Source organism: Chelon labrosus (assembly GCF_963514085.1).
Source record: "Chelon labrosus genome assembly, chromosome: 10".
Lineage (NCBI taxonomy): Eukaryota > Metazoa > Chordata > Actinopteri > Mugiliformes > Mugilidae > Chelon > Chelon labrosus.
In genome coordinates, this window is record NC_140360.1 from 10,549,093 (window position 1) to 10,567,937 (window position 18,845).

General features: G+C 42.1%; 1 protein-coding gene across 2 annotated transcripts; it reads left to right on the top strand.

Annotated features, from left to right (window-relative positions):
* Window positions 1-16,188: 16,188 nt before the first annotated feature.
* On the top strand, window positions 16,189-18,579 carry her9 (hairy-related 9). Of its 2 annotated transcripts, none has more exons than XM_084554230.1 (4): window positions 16,189-16,922; window positions 17,108-17,203; window positions 17,309-17,396; window positions 17,517-18,579. In XM_084554230.1, the coding sequence occupies exons 1-4, from the start codon at window positions 16,815-16,817 to the stop codon at window positions 18,098-18,100; spliced, it is 876 nt and encodes a 291-aa protein (XP_084410356.1). In that variant the 5' UTR covers window positions 16,189-16,814; the 3' UTR covers window positions 18,101-18,579. The 2 variants fall into 2 exon arrangements, with proteins under 2 accessions (XP_084410356.1, XP_084410357.1); XM_084554231.1 differs by having other exon boundaries at window positions 16,190-16,922; window positions 17,520-18,579.
* Window positions 18,580-18,845: the final 266 nt, after the last annotated feature.

An 18,845-nucleotide genomic window follows, 5' to 3' on the forward strand; every position in this document is an offset into this window, starting at 1 on the left:
AAGGTGGTGGCTTTCGCTATTCAAGGCCGCCCCACGCAGCGTAATATCTAACATCGCTGGGGTTCCTTCCTGCCTCCGCTGCTCCGGCAGTCTAAATTAAATGAGTAGACAGGACTGAGGTTGCAGCATCCCAGTCTGCGCTGGGCATGAATTACACCGAATGAATGAACTGAGTCCCCGGAGGGCAAGAAACGGGGCCTGACGCTCCCGGGCTCTGTAGCCTGGCGAAGGCATCTGCCTAATCAGCAGTCCAGTGGGAGTCCATCGCTTCATTACGAGCTGAAACATAATTCTCAAGAAATCTAAGCAGAGACTTTCCGGCCCCTGTTCTAGTATAAATAGGGGCTGACATCTTTCACACTAGTGGCTTTTCACCTTTGAACTCTTTGTCGTAGAAGAAGTTTAATAAAAGTTTGGAGGATAATCAGTTTTATCAGTTTACTGTTCGCCCCTTTAAATGTTCAGCTTTTATTACTAGATATGAAACAAGGAGTGTGCTTCCTCTCTGGGAAATGGTGCAAAAATACTAGTGGGCATATTTAACACAGCAGCAGTTCCTTCATTTTAAGTTGATAAGACAAGCTTAAGTTTTAGTTGTTTATACTTATCTGTTCTCAAAAAGGTTAGCGTTGATCAGGAACATTAACGGTTACACACATTGTACATTGTATAGATTTTCTCAGCTACAACTACACCCTCCCTGCTGCAAGAACACTGTCACTTCATTTGCGCTGAGAAGCTGCAGGCACCGCGGTGCTTTGAGCTAAATAACGTCAGTGCTAACATGCACTAAGTGAAAATGTTATAAGAGAATTAGAGTCTTCACTATATTCTTTCAGCGTGGTGGCTTGCTAGCATGTGGTAATCAACACTGAGTGCAAAATACAGCTGAGATTGATTATTTTTGCAGGAATTTAGCCCAAATTTGAAGTGACTGGCAAATTAACAAATGAAGTAAAGATGAAAAGTGTCTCCAAAGTTATCAAAATCAAGGCGGTTTGTCTCTCAAAGCCTAAAATGTCAACCTTAAACTGAACTTAGAGGCAATAACTGAAGTCAGTAGGATTAGTCTTGGTATTTTAATCTATCCATTTCAATACGTTTCCTGCTGGACCAATAAGTGATGGACATCCGAACTGACATACCAGAATTACCATTGACTGGTCCAGGGTTTCTAATAACATTGCACTCACCGAGATAATTGCTGGTATCTGAGAACAATGTGTCACTAAAGAGAAGGCAAGAAATGTGATATGGGGGGTTTTAAACAAACCTCCTGTTTACAAAGTTTGCGGACTGACGTTGTGATTCATCTTTGACTAACAGTACCTGTCACAGATGTGTGGAGTAGGACATTTCAGTTTTTCCCTAATAAATTAACTGGTTTAGACAACCCAGCTAAATTATTATTAGTACAGCCATTTGAAATGACAAATGACACTGAACTTTTCCTTCCTATATACTTTTTTCCTAACTGTCATCAGTGTTGCGTTCACAAACATTCACATGCAGGCCAGATTCTGGTTCCCATGACTCAGTCCGTCACTCTTGAGCTGTGCAATCTCAGCCTGCCATCAACAAATCTTCCCCTTTGCTCATAGAAGAGGGGAAAGTTGACGAGGAACATTAACTCTTACTTGCGGTCATAAAATAAAGTGTTAAAGGCAAAACAGCATTCACTGTGTGTTAGTGGACCCTGAGGCCCAGTGTTTTACCACTCCGGATTTAAAGTCTCGTTACTGGGAGATTATTAGACTTAATCTAGTAAAGAGGAGCGTGAAGTTCCGATCACCCCGAAGGCTTATGAGAGCCCTTTGAAACAGTAGGGGAATTCATGTGAGCCGGCCATATGCTGCCTCCCTCATGCCTTCCCTCTGAGGGGGGAGGAGGTGTGTCTAATGCTGAAGTGAAGACCCATTCAAACATCACCTGAGGCGCTTAGCTGGCAGGTAGCGGTCAGAGCAGTTCCATGTGTTGTGAATGGGCAGGGACACTGTTGATGGAGCACTGGGTCACCCACGGTGTGGAGTAGGGTGAGCTTTGCCTTGGGGCAGGTGGTGGCTGGATAGCAGCGGAGCAGTGAAGTGCAGAGGGTGGTCATCATGGGAGCCCTTTGAACTGCAGGCTGCAGGTGGAATGTGCTTAGTCAGCAGGTCACTTTTTTTTTTATTTTATCCCGCTTAAGGGGTGAGCCTGGAGAGTCAAGCTAATGCTAATTGTCCTTGATGTGGCGGTCCGTGACTAAGATTTACCAGTCATCATGACCAATCCATTGTCCATATTCATCAGCAGCGACCCAGACTCTTCCTCTTAGATCTGACAGAGCAAAGACTCCCTATAACCCAGGACTAAATACTCACTGTAAAAAAAACGATTGTGGAAAAGAGAGAGGGAAACATTTTTCCAGATTATCTGGATTTACTGTACATCTCCAGATGCAGAGCATGCTCAGGACCAAAGCTGCAAAGGAGGAGCAGGCCTGAGGGCCACAGCTACTGTTTTAACTAGCTGAATAAAACCATGATGTCTACCCTGCTGTTTCATTCAACACAACTTTCAGAGCAAGTGATCTTTGATTGAAACTAAACTCGGAAAGCAAATAAGTAAAAAACACACCTACTATACAGAGTTCTGTGTTATACAGTGCAAACTGAATTAAGACAAAAGTTCTTGCCTTTGGCATTTACATGTAAAGATATTCTTCAAAAGCATTGTTTATGCGTTTTGTGTGATCTTGGCTGATTGATGATCAACCAACAAACAAATTTCACTGCCTTAAATCCTCGCTATCCTATTTTATGACCATCATGAACTGTTTTGTGGACACGATGGTGGTTGTTTGGTGTCTCCTTTGCCTATGTTATCGTCATAAAAAAACAGGTATTGAGTAAAAAGTGAGAAAGTTCCTATATTTACAGGTACTTTCAGATCACATAATACCATAAATAAAGTATCTGGCAAATGAAGAGAGAGAAGATACTAACACAGCCTCAAAGTACCTACCCACCAAGCAGCTTAACAGGACGCGTGACTTTTAAAGGTAAATGCAGGTTAACATAATACTGATATACTGATCTATTTGGTCTTCTTCTAATATGTATCCAATGCACTTGAACGAAGTTGTGGCATTGTTTTTGAACGTATTCTCGCTTTTAGCTCAGTGCCTGCATATAATCACACATCTAAAGCTGGTCTTGAAATCCTTAAAAAAATTATAATTTTTTTTAAAATCAGGACGCATCACATAAAGAGAAGCGTCCCCTCTTTAATGTCAATTTTGCAGTTTTCCGCGATTTTAAAATAATAGCATAACACACGGCATGATAATATTTAAATTATCCCGCGAGATCAGGGAGCATTGAATGCATCATATCATGTGACGCTGATAGGTGACACCGCGTGATCTTCTCCAGGTGATACGGATGTTTAAAACAAACAAACAAACAAACGAACAAAAAAAATGTTGGTGCGTAACAAATTTGCTGCAAGAAAAAGAGAACCGGGTGTCTGAATGAGAAAATGTGAATGGAAACTGTTCCTGTCTACTCAACAAGAAGTGCAGGTAAGATTGTAACTGTCAGTTTTGACATTTGTTGGCAGTAGTATGCTACCTAACATTAGCTTCGGGCTACACTGTTTACTGTTTGCCATCCACTGCTCATTGTTGACCTGTCTCTGGCTTATTGGTTATTGTGAAAATGTTATTGTAAACTCATTGAAATGTGAGGCATAGTTGCCCCAATTAGACTTTGAGTGGTTTGATATGTTTAAGGTCGGGTCTGTAAACTCCACACACTACCAGATAATCTGGGCCGAACTTCTGTGCAGAGTAAGGCCCTGACTGGATTTATATACTTTGATTGTTTTGAATCAAGGATAAATCGACCCAAAACGTGTGTAGTCTCAGTCTAATACAAAGATCATTGTTTAAATTCAATTGTTTATCAGTACCAAGTATATGAATTTAGGACTTGATAAATTCAACTCTGAGGGACAGATGGGAGGACGCAGTAGGCCTGTGCTGCAAAGACTTGACGCCAACGTTGCAGACTATATAAATACGTCGATTTGCATGGAATACGTCAACAGACAGAGATGACAGTGTTTGCTAAATATGCACTGACCCAACTGACTTCTATTGCATTCACAAGTTGTAAGCTTTTCTGCACATGTAGACTGATCAAATTAAAGGGCGAAGATTTCCATTTACGTTACACTCTGCGTGGGTGTCGGCATCCTTTAGTTGTGGTTTGCATTGTGGCATGAAGGCTCTAACCTGCCGGCTGGAGCCTTTCTCTGCAGAGTTTGCTTGTTCTCGCTGTGCCTGCGTTTGTTTCCTCTCTCATAGACACTCGTGTTCGGTTAATTGATGATTCTAGGTTGGCTGTAGGTGTGTGTGTGTGTATGTGTGAATGGTGGCTCCCAGCTGCTTTTCCAATTACAATCAGCTTATACCCTTGATTTTCAACTCTATTCAACACTATGTATGCTACAGAATATAATTAATTCCAGAATAGAGCATACAATAGAGCATCTCTCCTGAATAAATGGGAACTTAAGTTGACTCATTTAGTAAAACCTTTAGATTTGAAACTGGTTCTTCATTCATAGCGAACCTGTTATGAGTCAAGATTACTATTTAGTGGTTAACCAACAATAGTTAATAGATTAATCAAAAAAATAATGTTAGGTTAGTTGATTAGTTGCCCTACAGTACAAGGACCCATCCGTTACCTCCTGATTCGTCCGGATTAATGCAGGCACTTGGGCTACACCTGGTCAGATGCGTACTTTGAGTTTGAACAGTGCTTGGATTGAGACTGATGACGTTTCACCAGCACACAAGAACTCATATTCAGAGAAGAGCACATACTGATAAATGCCCACTGTGTTTTCTAACTACAACATGAATCCCTGGATGCAGTCTGTGAGACTGGAGCCGTAAGACTCGGGAGACTAGCTGTTCCTTCAGTGGGAATCCCTTTGTGTCTCCCCAAACCCGAGGCAACCGACCACAGGGGCTCCAGCATGGGAGTATTACACACAGACGCACCAGCATACCTCGGCATCACCCCCCCACCACACCCACCCCTCCCTCCCTCCGTACCAACAAGTGACAGAGTAAATACTCCTTCACAGCAAACAACTCCCCCCAAACAAGGGTGAGATTTGTTAGAATGGAGAGGGAGAGGCGGCACTCAGCGTCTGATGAGATATTGAATTTGCATAACGTGGCTAGACTTAAAAGAAACACAATAGGCGCTTATTTCCATAATTGCTTTACGGACTGTTTGTACTGCCGTGATACAATCAACACAAACAGTTATAAAATTTTCTGTCTGACTTTTACGAGAGGGAACTGGAGCTCCTGGCGGGACAACAGAGAGAGGTGTGCCTTTGCTTAGGGAGCAATTAAACAGATTAAGCCTGATCAGCTCAGGACCGTTGGAGCACTGTATGTTTGATGGTGCTCTGTGCTGTACACCGTGCTGCAGCAGTTCTGTCCCCGCTGTGTGCCACAACTCTGCTCACAGCCAACACATCAAGGCCTCAGCCTCCTCTGTCCCATGTTAGCCCCCAGCCAGCCTCCAGGTGGGCGCTGCTAATGAGCCCCAGTCGTATCTCCGGCGTGGGCCTCCTTCTTCCCAGGGTTGGAGGGGGCCACGGAGGGGGCAGAGGGGGTCTGCTGGCTGGGTCAGCACCAGGCAGGGGGGCTGGGGATGGGACAAGGACGAGAAACACAAGAGCTGAAAATCACACTTTTCAGACCTTATTAATGGTGAGTTTGTATATGAGTGTGGGAAGATCGAGTGTGAGGGCCTTGCGAGGAAAAAGGTTGTGCCACATGGTGCATTATGAAACACAAGTCCATTTTGTGCTCTTTGATCTGTGTTTTTTTGTAATTGACCACACAGTACTTCACTTGTTTGCGTGCTTGTTGAATGGGCCAGGCGGTAGGTTCTCTTTGCCTTTACAGTGTGAGATATTCCAGAGTAAACAACACCCCCCCTCCTCCCTTCATCCGCAATGTGATACAAGAGAGTGCAGTGACTAATGGGAGTGTTTGTCTGATGCTGCCAGCCTCCACTTTTGTTTCCTGGGCTTTTGATGTGATTGATACGTGTGTTTTCAAAGACACAAATCGTCTCCTCCGCAGCGTTTGACCCAAAATAAAAGTTAAAGGGAGGGTACGCGTTATAAAGCGTGTGTGAATCTCCACATCACAGGGAAGAGGAAGGGCGGCTGTGTTTGGGGTTTTAGAGCGGACTTTGATGATGGGATGATGTTTGAGGTGACCACAAACATGGAAGTGCCACTAGCCCCTCGGCCCCAGGTCCAAGCCATTGTGACTGCAGCTCTGGATGATCTTAGCAATGACCAACATACACAATGGTTTTCTTTCTTTAGTCTGCTGTCCCTTCAGCGTCTAGTTCGGCTGTTCCCTTTGTTTTATCTCGGGCATTGTGCAGGAATGTGCTGAGCTCAGCCTCGGTCAGAAAGCTGTGACATAAAGGATCAAGTCAAAGATCGGTACTCAAACCAGACCACTCAAACTCTTGCTTTCAAATTGGTGGATTTGTCTGTAGTTAGTGTCATGTCAGTTTTTGGTTTAAAAAAGGAAACTAATAAAGGCTGTTTTATAAAATGGACAATTTAAATCGATTAATGCTCTTTCACTTTTCATTTTTAACCTCGATTTAAACTAGAAAATGTGCTAAGGGTGGATGGGTTATATGCAATGATCAAATCAAAATCAGTGCTGTAGAAATAGAGAGATCATATTTCATATTCCACACATTCTTCTTTGACCAGTTTAACCACAGACAGTTAGTTAGGTAAGAGAGCTTGTTGCTTCAAGCTGTTAGCCTCCAGCAGTCTGGTGTTCTCCGTCTCCCATTTCTAGCACCAAAGCCAACGTTTTGTATAATTTCCAAATCTATTTTCTACAGTGCTCCTGTTCTCCTGTTACAGTACCTATTTTTTACAGGCCGAAACCTCACAAAAGCAGCCTCTTTACATCTGCAGCTGGACTCATGCACGACAACATACTCTCATCCACCCCTATACGTCACATTAACATAGAGCCACACACGCATCCAGTGTCTTTGTGCTACATTAAAGCACTTTTCCTCTTTTGTTTTTGCACATCCATGCTCAATTTTATTTCCATGCTCAATCTTATTTCAAACCAGACTTTTCATATATTCTTTGTATATTTTAGATGCAGAGTTTCTTTTATTACTCACTATGTCTTCTGTGTGTGAGCATATGATTCTGAATCTAATAATCCAAACATATTAAATATATATAAAAGCCTGTTGCTAAATAAAATAACTGATCCCATTACTGAAATAATCCTCAGTTGATGATAAAACATTGATGATCTGCCCCTGGCTGTCCTTCTCAGCCTATCATTGCGTCCCATCCGAATGTCCACTCAGTAGCGGTCAAAGATTATGTCTTTTTTTTTTTTTTGGTTCTCCAGCCTCCTTTCTATGCGTAAAAAGAGTTGGTTTTACTGGGGCACCATTTTTGCACATGTTGGGTCTCCTGTGGTGCTGGTCAGTCAGAGTGGAATACCCCAGTTTCATGGGTTCACACCGACGCTATAAAGGAGTCTTTGTCGCCCGTGAGCGGGGTCATCTCTCTTTTCCACTGGCCAATAAACGTCCGCATTCTCCACCTTTCTTATGATTTTGTTTAGCTCACGGGCCCCAAACAAAAGTGCAAAGACTTGAATTATTCACAGGGAAATGGATAAAGGATTAATTTGCATTGATTTTGCTCCTCCATAAAGGGAGTCATTTTTTTGTCGAGGAGAACGAGAGAGCAAAGCGTTTCTTGAACCTACAAAACGGAACAAAAGGATCAATGGCACCTTTAATATGGTATATAATCATGGAGGGAAATCCCAGAATTGGTTCTTTGTGCCATATTAGTTTGAAGGATTTTCCACTTGGTCTGTATGCTTAGATAGACCCTGACTTTTTGTGTGGAAATGACGCTTTCGGTCACAAATTGAGAAAACATCAGTCTAAATTTGAATAATTTGGCCTGTGAAGGTTTGGAGGGGGCTCCTTATAAATCGAATGTGGCCGAGGAGTCGGTGTGTTAATGCATCAACAACTGCATTGTGTTTGTGTGTTTGACTTATTCAGTGGCATTCAACCGCAGCCTGTGAAAAACCCTGTCCTCCTTTTAGACATGTTTGGTTTGGCTGGAATGGATTAGACACAAGCTCAATTTGAGCCAAAAGAGGAAAGAAAGCTGATTTTCTGGCTGATTTTTCTGTGTGTATATTGGTTGTTTGCAATCATGCTGACATTTAAAGTGAAAGGAATTTCAAACAAAGCACATGCAGCCGTCTGTAAAAGCTTTTAGCTGTAGTTTTTGGAAATTACACAACATTTGAAGTAGGTTTATTGAATAAATTCCCACAATTAATATTAAAAATTAAGTTAATATCAACAAAATAAAGACCAAACCATAAAAGATGGATTTGACACTTGTGCTTACGATGCTTTTTTTAAAAAAAGTATTTCAAATTTGTTTTTATTAGGACTGTCTTATATTATAAAATGCAAAATCTGCCTCCAAGCCATATGTCAAACAAAGAACTGAGAACAGGCCAAATGAAGGTTAACAGGAAAATGTGCCCATTGCGCTCAAGCAACATTTCGTTGACACTAAGTTGATTTTTTTAATTTCCTTTGCCTTCCCCCGTTTGATCCTTTGTCTTTCGGTACCCTCCCTCTGTTTTAAATCCAAAAACTTGTATGCAGAGGGATGAGGGGGTTGCCAGTCCCATGGAGCGCAACCTTGTTCAACAGTGCCCAAAAGGGCCATATCTGTCATAGTACATTCCAGTGTGGAGCTATGAATGAAGTGCTGTGGTTTGGCCAAGCTGCGAGCGTGGAGCTCAAAGGCCTGCTGAAATGCTGTAATGTAATTATGTGGACAGTCTCTCAGATCCATTAACTTGAAATGGTTCTACAGGCCGCCTCCCACCCCCTTCCCCTCCATTCATTCTGTGTCTTTTCTAAGGGGAGGGGGGGCTCTGAAGTCATCTGAAAAGACCTCCTCTGTACTCATTGTGTTCATTGTCTTTGTAAGCCTGTTATTAGCGGGGGAATCAAGTTACGGCGCTCGGCTGATGACAACTTCAGAGGCTTTACAGATACAGGTGGGGGGGTGGGGGGTGTATTCTTAGCTGCGTGTCAGTGCATATCAATCAGATCAAATTTGAAGAAGCATAGTGATTTCACTGTGGAAATTCCTTTAATGATCTAATTGCTTAACATTTTTGAAAGTGAATTATTTGGAGATATTTATGCATAAATATGATTGAAAGAAATACAAATTAATAAGTAATATTATATTTGTGTCACTACTGCTCAGGCATTGCTTCTAATCATCTGAAATAACTTCTTTTCAAAATGTGACTACTTATTTTTCAGAATCTAACGACAGTTTAGGACGTTCTCCACTAAAAATATAAAATGTGCATTCAGCACTGTATCTGTATTTGTATTTGTCATTTTTGATCTGGAATCATAACATCATAGGATTGAGTCCTGGTCCTCGTCGTGCATCTAGATTTGGGGCACCACTGGTGGATGAAGTACTCGAATCCCTTATTCAAGTAACACTTAATATATAAGTCCTGCACTGAACTAATATTAGCTATAAACTGAAGAGGCGGAGCTTGTGTGAATCTTTTATGCAAACTAGGCTTTTTAGTTCAAAACTGATGGGGTAATACCAGTTTTTGTTTGATTTAATCTGCTTTTTTTATATACATATTTATATATATATAACACTTTCTTTACTAAAAATAGAAATTGTGCATTCTGCACTTCTGCATCTGTTGTATCTGATCTGGAATCATAACATCAAATAACCGAGCCTTGGCCCTTTTCATGTATCTGGATTTGTGTCACCACTGATGGAGGAAGTACTTACATCCCTTACTGAAGTAACTGATAGTTTTTACGTCCTAATGAGCTAATATTAGCTGTAAACTTTTCTATTATGAAGTTGCTAAAGCTGCCATTGATGATGAGTTTGTGTGAATCTGTTATTTTATGCAGATTGGGAAAAGTTCTTCAGTTAAAAACATGATTGCCTAATACCAGTTTTGGTTTATGCGCACTTAGCACTCGCTGAGTGAAATTAACACCATTACTTGTTGTTAATGTCCGCTGGGAATGCTCGTCACGTCTTCTAAACTTATTTATTTCACTTAAAAACTATTTAACAAGCCGGCCATGAAAACGCGACCCTCGTCCGCGCGTCTAGATAAAAGTAGAGATTGCATTAGCCTTGTAGTGTACAGCACTTCCCCTCAAACATTTATTTGGGAATCAAATTAAAGGTTCCAGCAATTTCCCAGATTTGATTTGGTGCTTTGTGTTTACCTAATCTCTGGCACTCACACAGACACCAGTGGAAATGTCCAAATGCGTCACTGCACAACTTTAAAGGCCTTTCCCATGTATTGCAGCCTAGTGACCCATTCTAAATAACCTATATCATTGGGGAACTGCTGTTTATAAAGGAGTCCATTGGGACCTCTGCTGAAAGGGCTTCTTTTGGGTGGAAGCCCGGATGAAAAGTGCAAAGAGGAGGATAAAGAAAAAAGTATAGGAGATGTCAGGACGCCTTTGGAAGGAAAACAAACTGCAGAGACCAATGTGAGTTGACTTAATCTGATTAGACTAACCTCATCAACAGCCCACTTAAAAGGGAGAAGAAAGCCCTGAATTGGGGCGAGAAGCAAGAGAAAAGGGTCTCTCCCTCTCTGTTCAGAAAGCCACAGAGGCTTGGTGAATACACCACATTGTACTGGACATGCTGGTCTGCAGATGGCAAAATGACAACAAGCCGCTTGAAAAGTGAGGCACATATAATTGATCTCCGGCTTTTTTTTCTTTTCCTGCAGGTATGAAAACAGCGAAGGGAGTAATGAGATTAAGGAAGAATAAAATGAAAAAAAAAAAAATCCCACTTTCCCTCACGTTTGTGGTGCAAACATGCAGCTTTGAAGCCTTTGACTGAATGCACCCACCCCTGCAACGCCATGAGAAATATTCCCAAACTCATATTAATTTATTCAAATTCTGACTTCTTATAAAGCCCCCATGCAGTCCTAGTAATACATCAAACACGGGATGGTTGAGCAGGAAAATAGCTTGTTTTAATACCAGCACAATTGATGGGTGTAAAAGAAAAATTTAATACATCTAGCCACTCCCAGATTTAAGCAATCCCATAGCAACAATGAAAAATCTGGGAGAGACCCGTCAGATCGTTTGCCAATGACTGCGAGGAAAAGAGCTCATATGTTCTAACAGACGTGTTAAACCAAATGCCTCATGGTGTAGTTTAATCACACCTAATAATGAAGCATCAACCCTGTGTTTGCGGTACTCTGCAAATCCCTCACTCAAAGCGGGAGGTGAATGTGGCGGCCGCAGGTGTCCTTCCAGCCAGACGCTGTCAGGATTCTGGCTTCACTTGTTTCAGAAACCTCACAGCGCTAATCAGTACTAACTGATGAGTCCTGATCACCCTGATCTGTCTGGGTTTGTGTCACCGCAGGGGGGTAGGGTGCTCGGATACCTTTCCTGAGTAATGGTAACTTAAAAATACTACATTATGATATTACGTAAAATAAAAGTATGATTAGCTATAAAAGTGAGGAAAATTAAAGTACTCAAACGGTTTAATATGCAAAAAATATTGCCCATTTGAATGTTATATTACTATCATGGACTTAGTAAAGCTGCTACTGAAGACGTCAAGCTTATTTGAATCTGGTATTTTAAAGAAATCTGGTTCAAAGCTTACGTAGGATGGGTGTTTAGAGGCTAACGCCAATGTGGATTTTACATTAACACCTAAAGGAGTACACAATTTAATGTTTCACCATCAGGATTTTGGCCTTTTAAAAAGCATTTAGACCTTAAAGTTGGAAAGCCAGAGTCAAAGTATGTACAGTACTAAACAATAGACCAGTTTAAAACAAGTGGAGGAGAGTGCTTCCCAAATACAAAAATTTTTTTAATAAATAGAGTGACCACATTTCACGTAATAAACAGAAACTGCTTGGATGAGCGGCTGGTAAGGATTGCACATAGTTTCGAGAGTGATGCACTCAGGAAGGATGAGCACCAAAATGACAGATAGATAGGTGTCCCGTAGATGTCCAGTAGCTTCATCACATAGAAACAGTCGAATATTTGAGTTATATAATAACTTAAAAATAATAACTTTTTACTGTTGCAGTTGGTCGAGGTGGAGGTGCTTTATATCTGCGCTCATAATCTTTAAAATAACACCTAAGTAAAGCTGAAATGTAATAAAAAGTGAAATGTTTCCTCTCTGACGTGTTGAGAAAACAAAGTATAAAGAAGCATCAGATGAAAATACTCAAAAATAGATACAGTTTCTACTGGAGTCAAATCTAAAATCTTGTGAAAATTCACCTTTTACATCTCTTACATGATATTTAGAGGCCAAACAACAATTCCAAACTAATTGCATCCTGGTCTGTTGCTTTCCCTGATCAGCCGAAACATTTGAAACAAAGCGAAAGCCGCCCAAACAGGGCATTGTACCTGCTCTGTGTCGGGGATTCGCTGTGGTAAACACATCTACTAGCACTTGATTGGGGGCTGTGTATAAAGGGATTGTGCAGGCGACACCAGCTAATACAGATATAATTGACTCCCCTTCTGCATTCTGCACATGGATTTGGAGAAGTGCACCGGCTCATTGTACAACAACAAATTAAGCAGGCAGTGGTCAAAAGGAGCTGCTGAGCATTCAGCGAATCTGGACAACAGACTACTGAACTCTGCTAAATCTGCAAACACAGCTTCTCCCTCCTTTCTTGGGCCCTTTCATCTCACCCGCCATCTCCTCCTGCAGACCTCTGCCTCATATAAAGCTAAGTCAAAAAGCAAGTACTTTTGGCTCTTGTCTGGTGAATGCAGATCGTCTATTAAGAAACAGCAGTTTCTGTTCTCTGCATTCCTGGGGACAGCGGCGTCGGCTTTAATGATGCCCTAACGACAAAAAAAGTTTCTTTCACTTGAAGGGGAATTCTTGTTCTCTTTGTTGTGTGGGTCCAGATCTTTGAAATGCAGGAATGAAGAGGGGGAATTATTGGTGGATACGCTAAGAGTTGTCGGGCTCGTTCTGACTTCAGATCAGGTTCAACAGGTGCTGCTCCACATATACAGATTTATTAAACCCAAATCCCATTAACTCCACTGCTGCAGGGAGCAGTTGTGTAATCTGTGCGCAGCTCTGTAGAATTAGATCTGCTTCATTTGGGTCGATCCGAAAGCAAATAAAGGCGATGTGAACCCAAGCACACACAGCTGGCCCTTGAGACTCGGGATCCTGGGTAAACAAGTGTCCAGCATGCCTCAGCACAGCTCACCCATGGGGTGGGAGGGGGGGACATGAGCCAGTGAACAATGACTGATACTCCACTAGAGACTGGACTGATGTGGGGCTTAGTGAAGTTTTATTACATTTGGCCTGTTTCAATACACTGCCGGCCGAGACAGGATCACAGACTTTGTCATCAGTTTTAAGATTACTATGACATCCTCGCCTCCTTGTAACCTGTAATGCTCCTATTGTTGAAATACACCCACTGACTTAACGTGGCAATCTGCTGTTGGAAGTTTTAATTTAGTTCAGTGTTGCAGCTTCATGGATGGTGACCAACAACTGTTGCGCCGTCTGTGTCTTTTAGACCAATTTCAGCAACTCCTTTTATTACTTTATACTCCTAGTGTAAATATATACAATCTTTATAGACAGATATACAAATATGCACATAAAGTATATTTTTTCTTCCTTATGTTAAACAAGCAGTTTCAAGAGACTAGAAAAACGGTTAATCCCTTAAACAGTTCAACGCTCATGTTTTATTGTCATTGCATATCAGCATACAACGAACTCTAAAGACAAATAATGCACATAAATATAATATTTTCTATAAATTCCTTATGACATATTTAGTATTTTTTGTTTTTTTATATGTTCGTTTTGTGGTTTGAACAGTTTTTACAGTTTATAGGGTATAGGCTATGTGAGTGCATGAGTGTCTTTGATAGTGTTTCATTCAATCCACTTTAACAGCACCACAATTTATCCCCTTCAAAATGATCACACAGCTCAATTACCACATTTCTGACACTGTTTCTTGAACATCATAACAGTCACTAATCAGGTTTAGTGCACGACTGTTGGAATGGGTTAGTTTTCACTAGTGTATGAGTATGAATGACTTTGATTGAGGGCTATGAATAACAGATATGAAAACATGTTTTGTGTCAGTTTATTTCAGTTCTGGGGCTATTCTGTATTAAATATGAAACATCTGACATTTATTGCATCATGCATATTGTACACTGCACAGTTATTTCCTCTTGTTGTTTCTTTTTATCCATTTCCATATTTCAACATTTTTCTACCTTGGCTTTTTTCAGCTATTTTTCATCTCTGATTATGTTACACCCAACAGTCAGATATATGTTTCAAATTAATAATTTAGAGAAGCATGTGTGTAAATTTAAAACAATATAGTTTTGCACTTTCTCCATTCATTTAGGCAGACACGTGCCACCTTGTGGTCAACTCAGGAATGTAAACAGACTTCGTTTTCTTCGCTGCTGAAGAGTATTGAGTCCTCTTATGCTTTGTTTATATCTGAGGAGAGAAAAGATCTGAAAGTGACAGAACAAATGGCATGTAGAGATAAAATAAATAAATAAACATAATTATGCAGCAAGGGATGCTCATTCTGGAGGATGTACCAAACTGGGTTGAACTAAACATTAAAGTGTTTCTGTTATTTAGTCTAGCCCTGCGATTAAAATGGTGTTGTCAAAATAACAGGGACACGTGTCAGTGCAACACAACACATTCACAGTACTACAAACCACAGTCTCCAAAATGAAGACACAGTTGAATCAACAGCTCTCTGTTATTTAAAGCGAACGCTGAATACCATAACCTTCATGAAGACAAGATTTAGTGCAGGACAGAATGCATTAGTTTTCACTAGTGTACCTAATGAAGTGGCATGTGAGTGCGCACGAGTTACATTTGAATTGCATTATAAAAGCTCCAGCCTTGAGCACATGCACTGATTTATTGTGTCAGATGTCCCGAGACTTCATCCGGTTATATCTTAAATTAACTTTTGCAAGAGCGTCGCTAGATGGCGCCCTTCTCCTTCACACACAGTTTTAGACTCGTCCGCAGAAACCGGAATGATTTAGAAAACATAATCAAATGTTCGAGCTCAGTTCTGTGTGTGTGTTTTGACGGTACCTTCTTAAAAAACAAGCCTGTTGTAACGACGTTAATGTCTGTAACATATTTTATGCGCAGTAATGGATTAAAATGTGTGATTCCCAATTGAGGGGAGGTGGAGGCTACCGGTGGTTTCCTTTCATCTTCGCTGTGTGGTTATTGGAGGAGTGCAACGAGTTATTCTTAAGAAACTGGATTCTGCATTTTAATGCTGTTCTATTATTTGTATTCTAATCTGTTCTATTCTACTCGCGTTAATGTATGCAGCGTCTCCGGAGTATTGGTCTTGACATTAAACGCTCCTCGATCTGCAAGATGTAATCTGCAAATTTTGGCACGTGCTCTGCGTAGACTGCAGAAGACTGTGCGCGAATGGCACGCGGACAGATGTGCCTCCTCCCTCTTCCTCCTCCTCCTTCTCCTCCTCCACCACCACCACCTCCTCCCCTTTGAGCTGCTCCCGCGCCGGGATGATTGACACGGAGCCGTTCTCGCAGCCAATCGGAGCGCTCCCTGCTCTCGTTTGCATAAAGTGGCCGCACGCCATTGGCTTAGTGCGTGCTGCTGCAAACCGCCTCGCGTGCCATTACAGACGTCCTCTCCTTGGAGGCGCAAGAGGAGTCTGAAAACAGTTAAAGTGTATTTCTTTTCAAGTTTGAGGAGGAGAAATTACGCATTTTATTGTGGGTATCAACAATAATATCTATAAAGATATAAAAGTATAACACAACATATATAAAACAACAAATTATCGTATCAGACGCCTTGATTAATGTCCAGGAAGTAATTAATTATGTGATTTATTAAATTCTTAGTATGTACTCCAAATAAGCAGTGTGCGCAACGTAAAAAGTGGGCTACTGACAGACTTGCCCAAGAGTCTCAGCCAGTACTGCAAACACACCAAAGCACTGTAACATTTTTGACGAGCACGGAGCAAAGTTGGAAGCAAACATCCAGCGCATTCCCCCTCCTTATCACTTCACAGCCCGGCCGCCGCCGCCGCCGCTGCTGCTGCTGCTCGCTCCGCTTTGTTGTTTGTCCCTGCAGGGCTGATTGAGCAGCGCGTGACTGACGGCCCGCGGGGGTGTTGACCAATCAGCGGTCTGCCCCGCGCCCAATGGGTGAGTCCGCTCTGCCATTGGCTGAGGCGAGTGTGGGAAAGAATGCAGAGAAGGTTTCACACGAACTGGGAGCACGCGAGCCGTCTATAAGTAGCTCGGCGGCGTGTGTCGGCGGCAGAAGTGGAGAGTCGCTCTGCACGGCGCACCGCACGCTCCCCGCACTCAGATGACAGCTCATTGATAACAAGCGGCAAAACTCATCGGTGGGACTCGACCGTCAGGCTTATCTCGTATGTCCTGCAGTGGCACCGAGTGATTCTTCTTCTTCATTTTTTTTTCTTCTTCCCTGCTCTTCCAAAAGAGGATTTACTTCTTTACGCATACATTTGCATTTACCTGGTTTGATCAACAATGCCAGCTGACACTATGGAAAAGCAAACGGCATCTCCGATTGCTGGCGCCCCTGCAAACGGATCTCACACGCCGGACAAACCGAAAAATGCCAGCGAGCATAGAAAAGTAAGGATTTTACTTTTTACAAGCACGCGTAATGTTTGTTTTCCTCATTGGGGAAGTTTTGTAAAAGTTTGTCATTCAGTTTACAAGTTTACGATTGTAAGATTGTGATTTGGTTTCGACAATCAAGTCGATACCTCTGATTGGAAGACAAAATACTTACGTAGAATTGTTTATATTATTTGCAGTCGTCCAAACCGATCATGGAAAAACGCCGGAGAGCAAGAATCAACGAAAGCCTGGGGCAGCTCAAGACACTCATCCTGGACGCACTTAAAAAAGATGTAAGTTGAGTTTGGATATCCTCTTTTTTTTCCTTACCGAGTCTTTATTCTTCGCTTTAAGTATGCCTTGAATATAAACTAAACTGCTCTTGTTACTTCCTGCAGAGCTCCAGGCACTCCAAGTTGGAAAAAGCAGACATCCTGGAGATGACAGTGAAGCACTTGAGGAACCTGCAGCGCGTACAGATGAGCGGTGAGTTTATTTAATCATGCAAGTGGATGAAAAAAGAAACATTGAAGTACCACGACTTTCAGAAAGAGTCACGAAGCCACAAATATTCATATCCTCTCTTCTTCTTTTTTTCCCTGCCAGCAGCGCTCTCGGCAGATGCCACGGTCTTGAGTAAATACAGAGCCGGATTCAACGAGTGCATGAATGAGGTCACCCGCTTCCTGTCCACCTCAGAGGGGGTGAACACGGAGGTGAGGTCGAGGCTCCTCAACCACCTGTCCAGCTGCATGAGCCAGATGATGTCCATGAACTACCCTCAGCAGTCACCGTCCCAGCAGGCGCACCTGGCTCAGCCTCTCCATGTGCAGCTCCCATCCACCCTGCCCATCAGCAGTGCTGCCATGACTTCCAAACTCAGTCCAGCCGAGGCCGTCTCCCCCAAGGTGTTTGGTGGGTTTCAGCTGGTGCCCGCAACCGATGGACAGTTCGCTTTTTTGATCCCCAACCCGGCCTTTGCCTCCGCCACAGCGCCCGTCATTCCCCTCTACGCAAACGCTGGAGTGCCTGTTGCGGTTAACGCCAGTCCGGTTCACGGCGGGTCAGTACCGACCGCAGCATCTCCAGTCCACGGCATGACGTCCTTCTCCGGGGGGTCCCAGGCTGTCAGCCCAGTGGGGGTCAGCACCGGCTCCGAGAGCAACGAGCCTGTGTGGCGGCCTTGGTAGCTTAAGGGATGAGAGACTCATGTGAATACAGTTTGCATTACTTTTCCAGTTTAGACTTTTAACTGACTGCACACATAACTGTTGCGGGGGTTGAACCTGTGACTTTACCGCTACGGGATGGTAACTCTAACCACTTAATACCCCCCGAGTAGTTCTTGTCGTTTCGTTTTATGGAACAAAGTTTACTTTAAACGTTTTTGTTTTCGCTTTTCTTTTTTTCTTTTTCTTTTTTTTTTAATTTTTCTTTAAATAATTTATTGTTGATTCCAACATTTGGATTTCAGTGGTAAACAGATGGAAGATTTATAGAAAAATTTTGTTATGAAGTACTTTTTATGAAAAGGTTTAGTTTTGTACAGAGGTGTTATTGATTGTTATACCAAAGCTGTGTTTTATATTCTCTGTTGTTTTGTGTTGAAAAGAAAAACTGAAGTTGGGTGTTGACCCATTGTTTTAATAAATGAGATTTCATAAATTTATGTCTTGTCTACAGCCTGTTTCTCTCACGATTTTAATGCCTTGATATACTTTATTTAACCTTATTCTGTCACTCTCTAGTCTTTCGTGGCCGTGCGTAAAAGTTACATTTAATGCGTAAAAGTGCGAGATAGTGCGATATTTCTTGTGACCTGCCTAGGAGAAAAACAAAGATCCAGCGTATCAATTATGTTTCCAATACGAACTCCTGCATCATTTAATCTACTATGTTTTAAGTGGCCACCTTGTCACCAGTTTGGCGGGAGCC

Coding starts and splice junctions, on each gene's coding strand:
- her9 (XM_084554230.1), top strand. CDS start 16,815: ATGCCAGCTGACACTATGGAAAAGCAAACGGCATCTCCGATTGCTGGC. Junction 16,923..17,107: donor ATGCCAGCGAGCATAGAAAA/GTAAGGATTTTA, acceptor TATTATTTGCAG/TCGTCCAAACCGATCATGGA. Junction 17,204..17,308: donor TGGACGCACTTAAAAAAGAT/GTAAGTTGAGTT, acceptor TACTTCCTGCAG/AGCTCCAGGCACTCCAAGTT.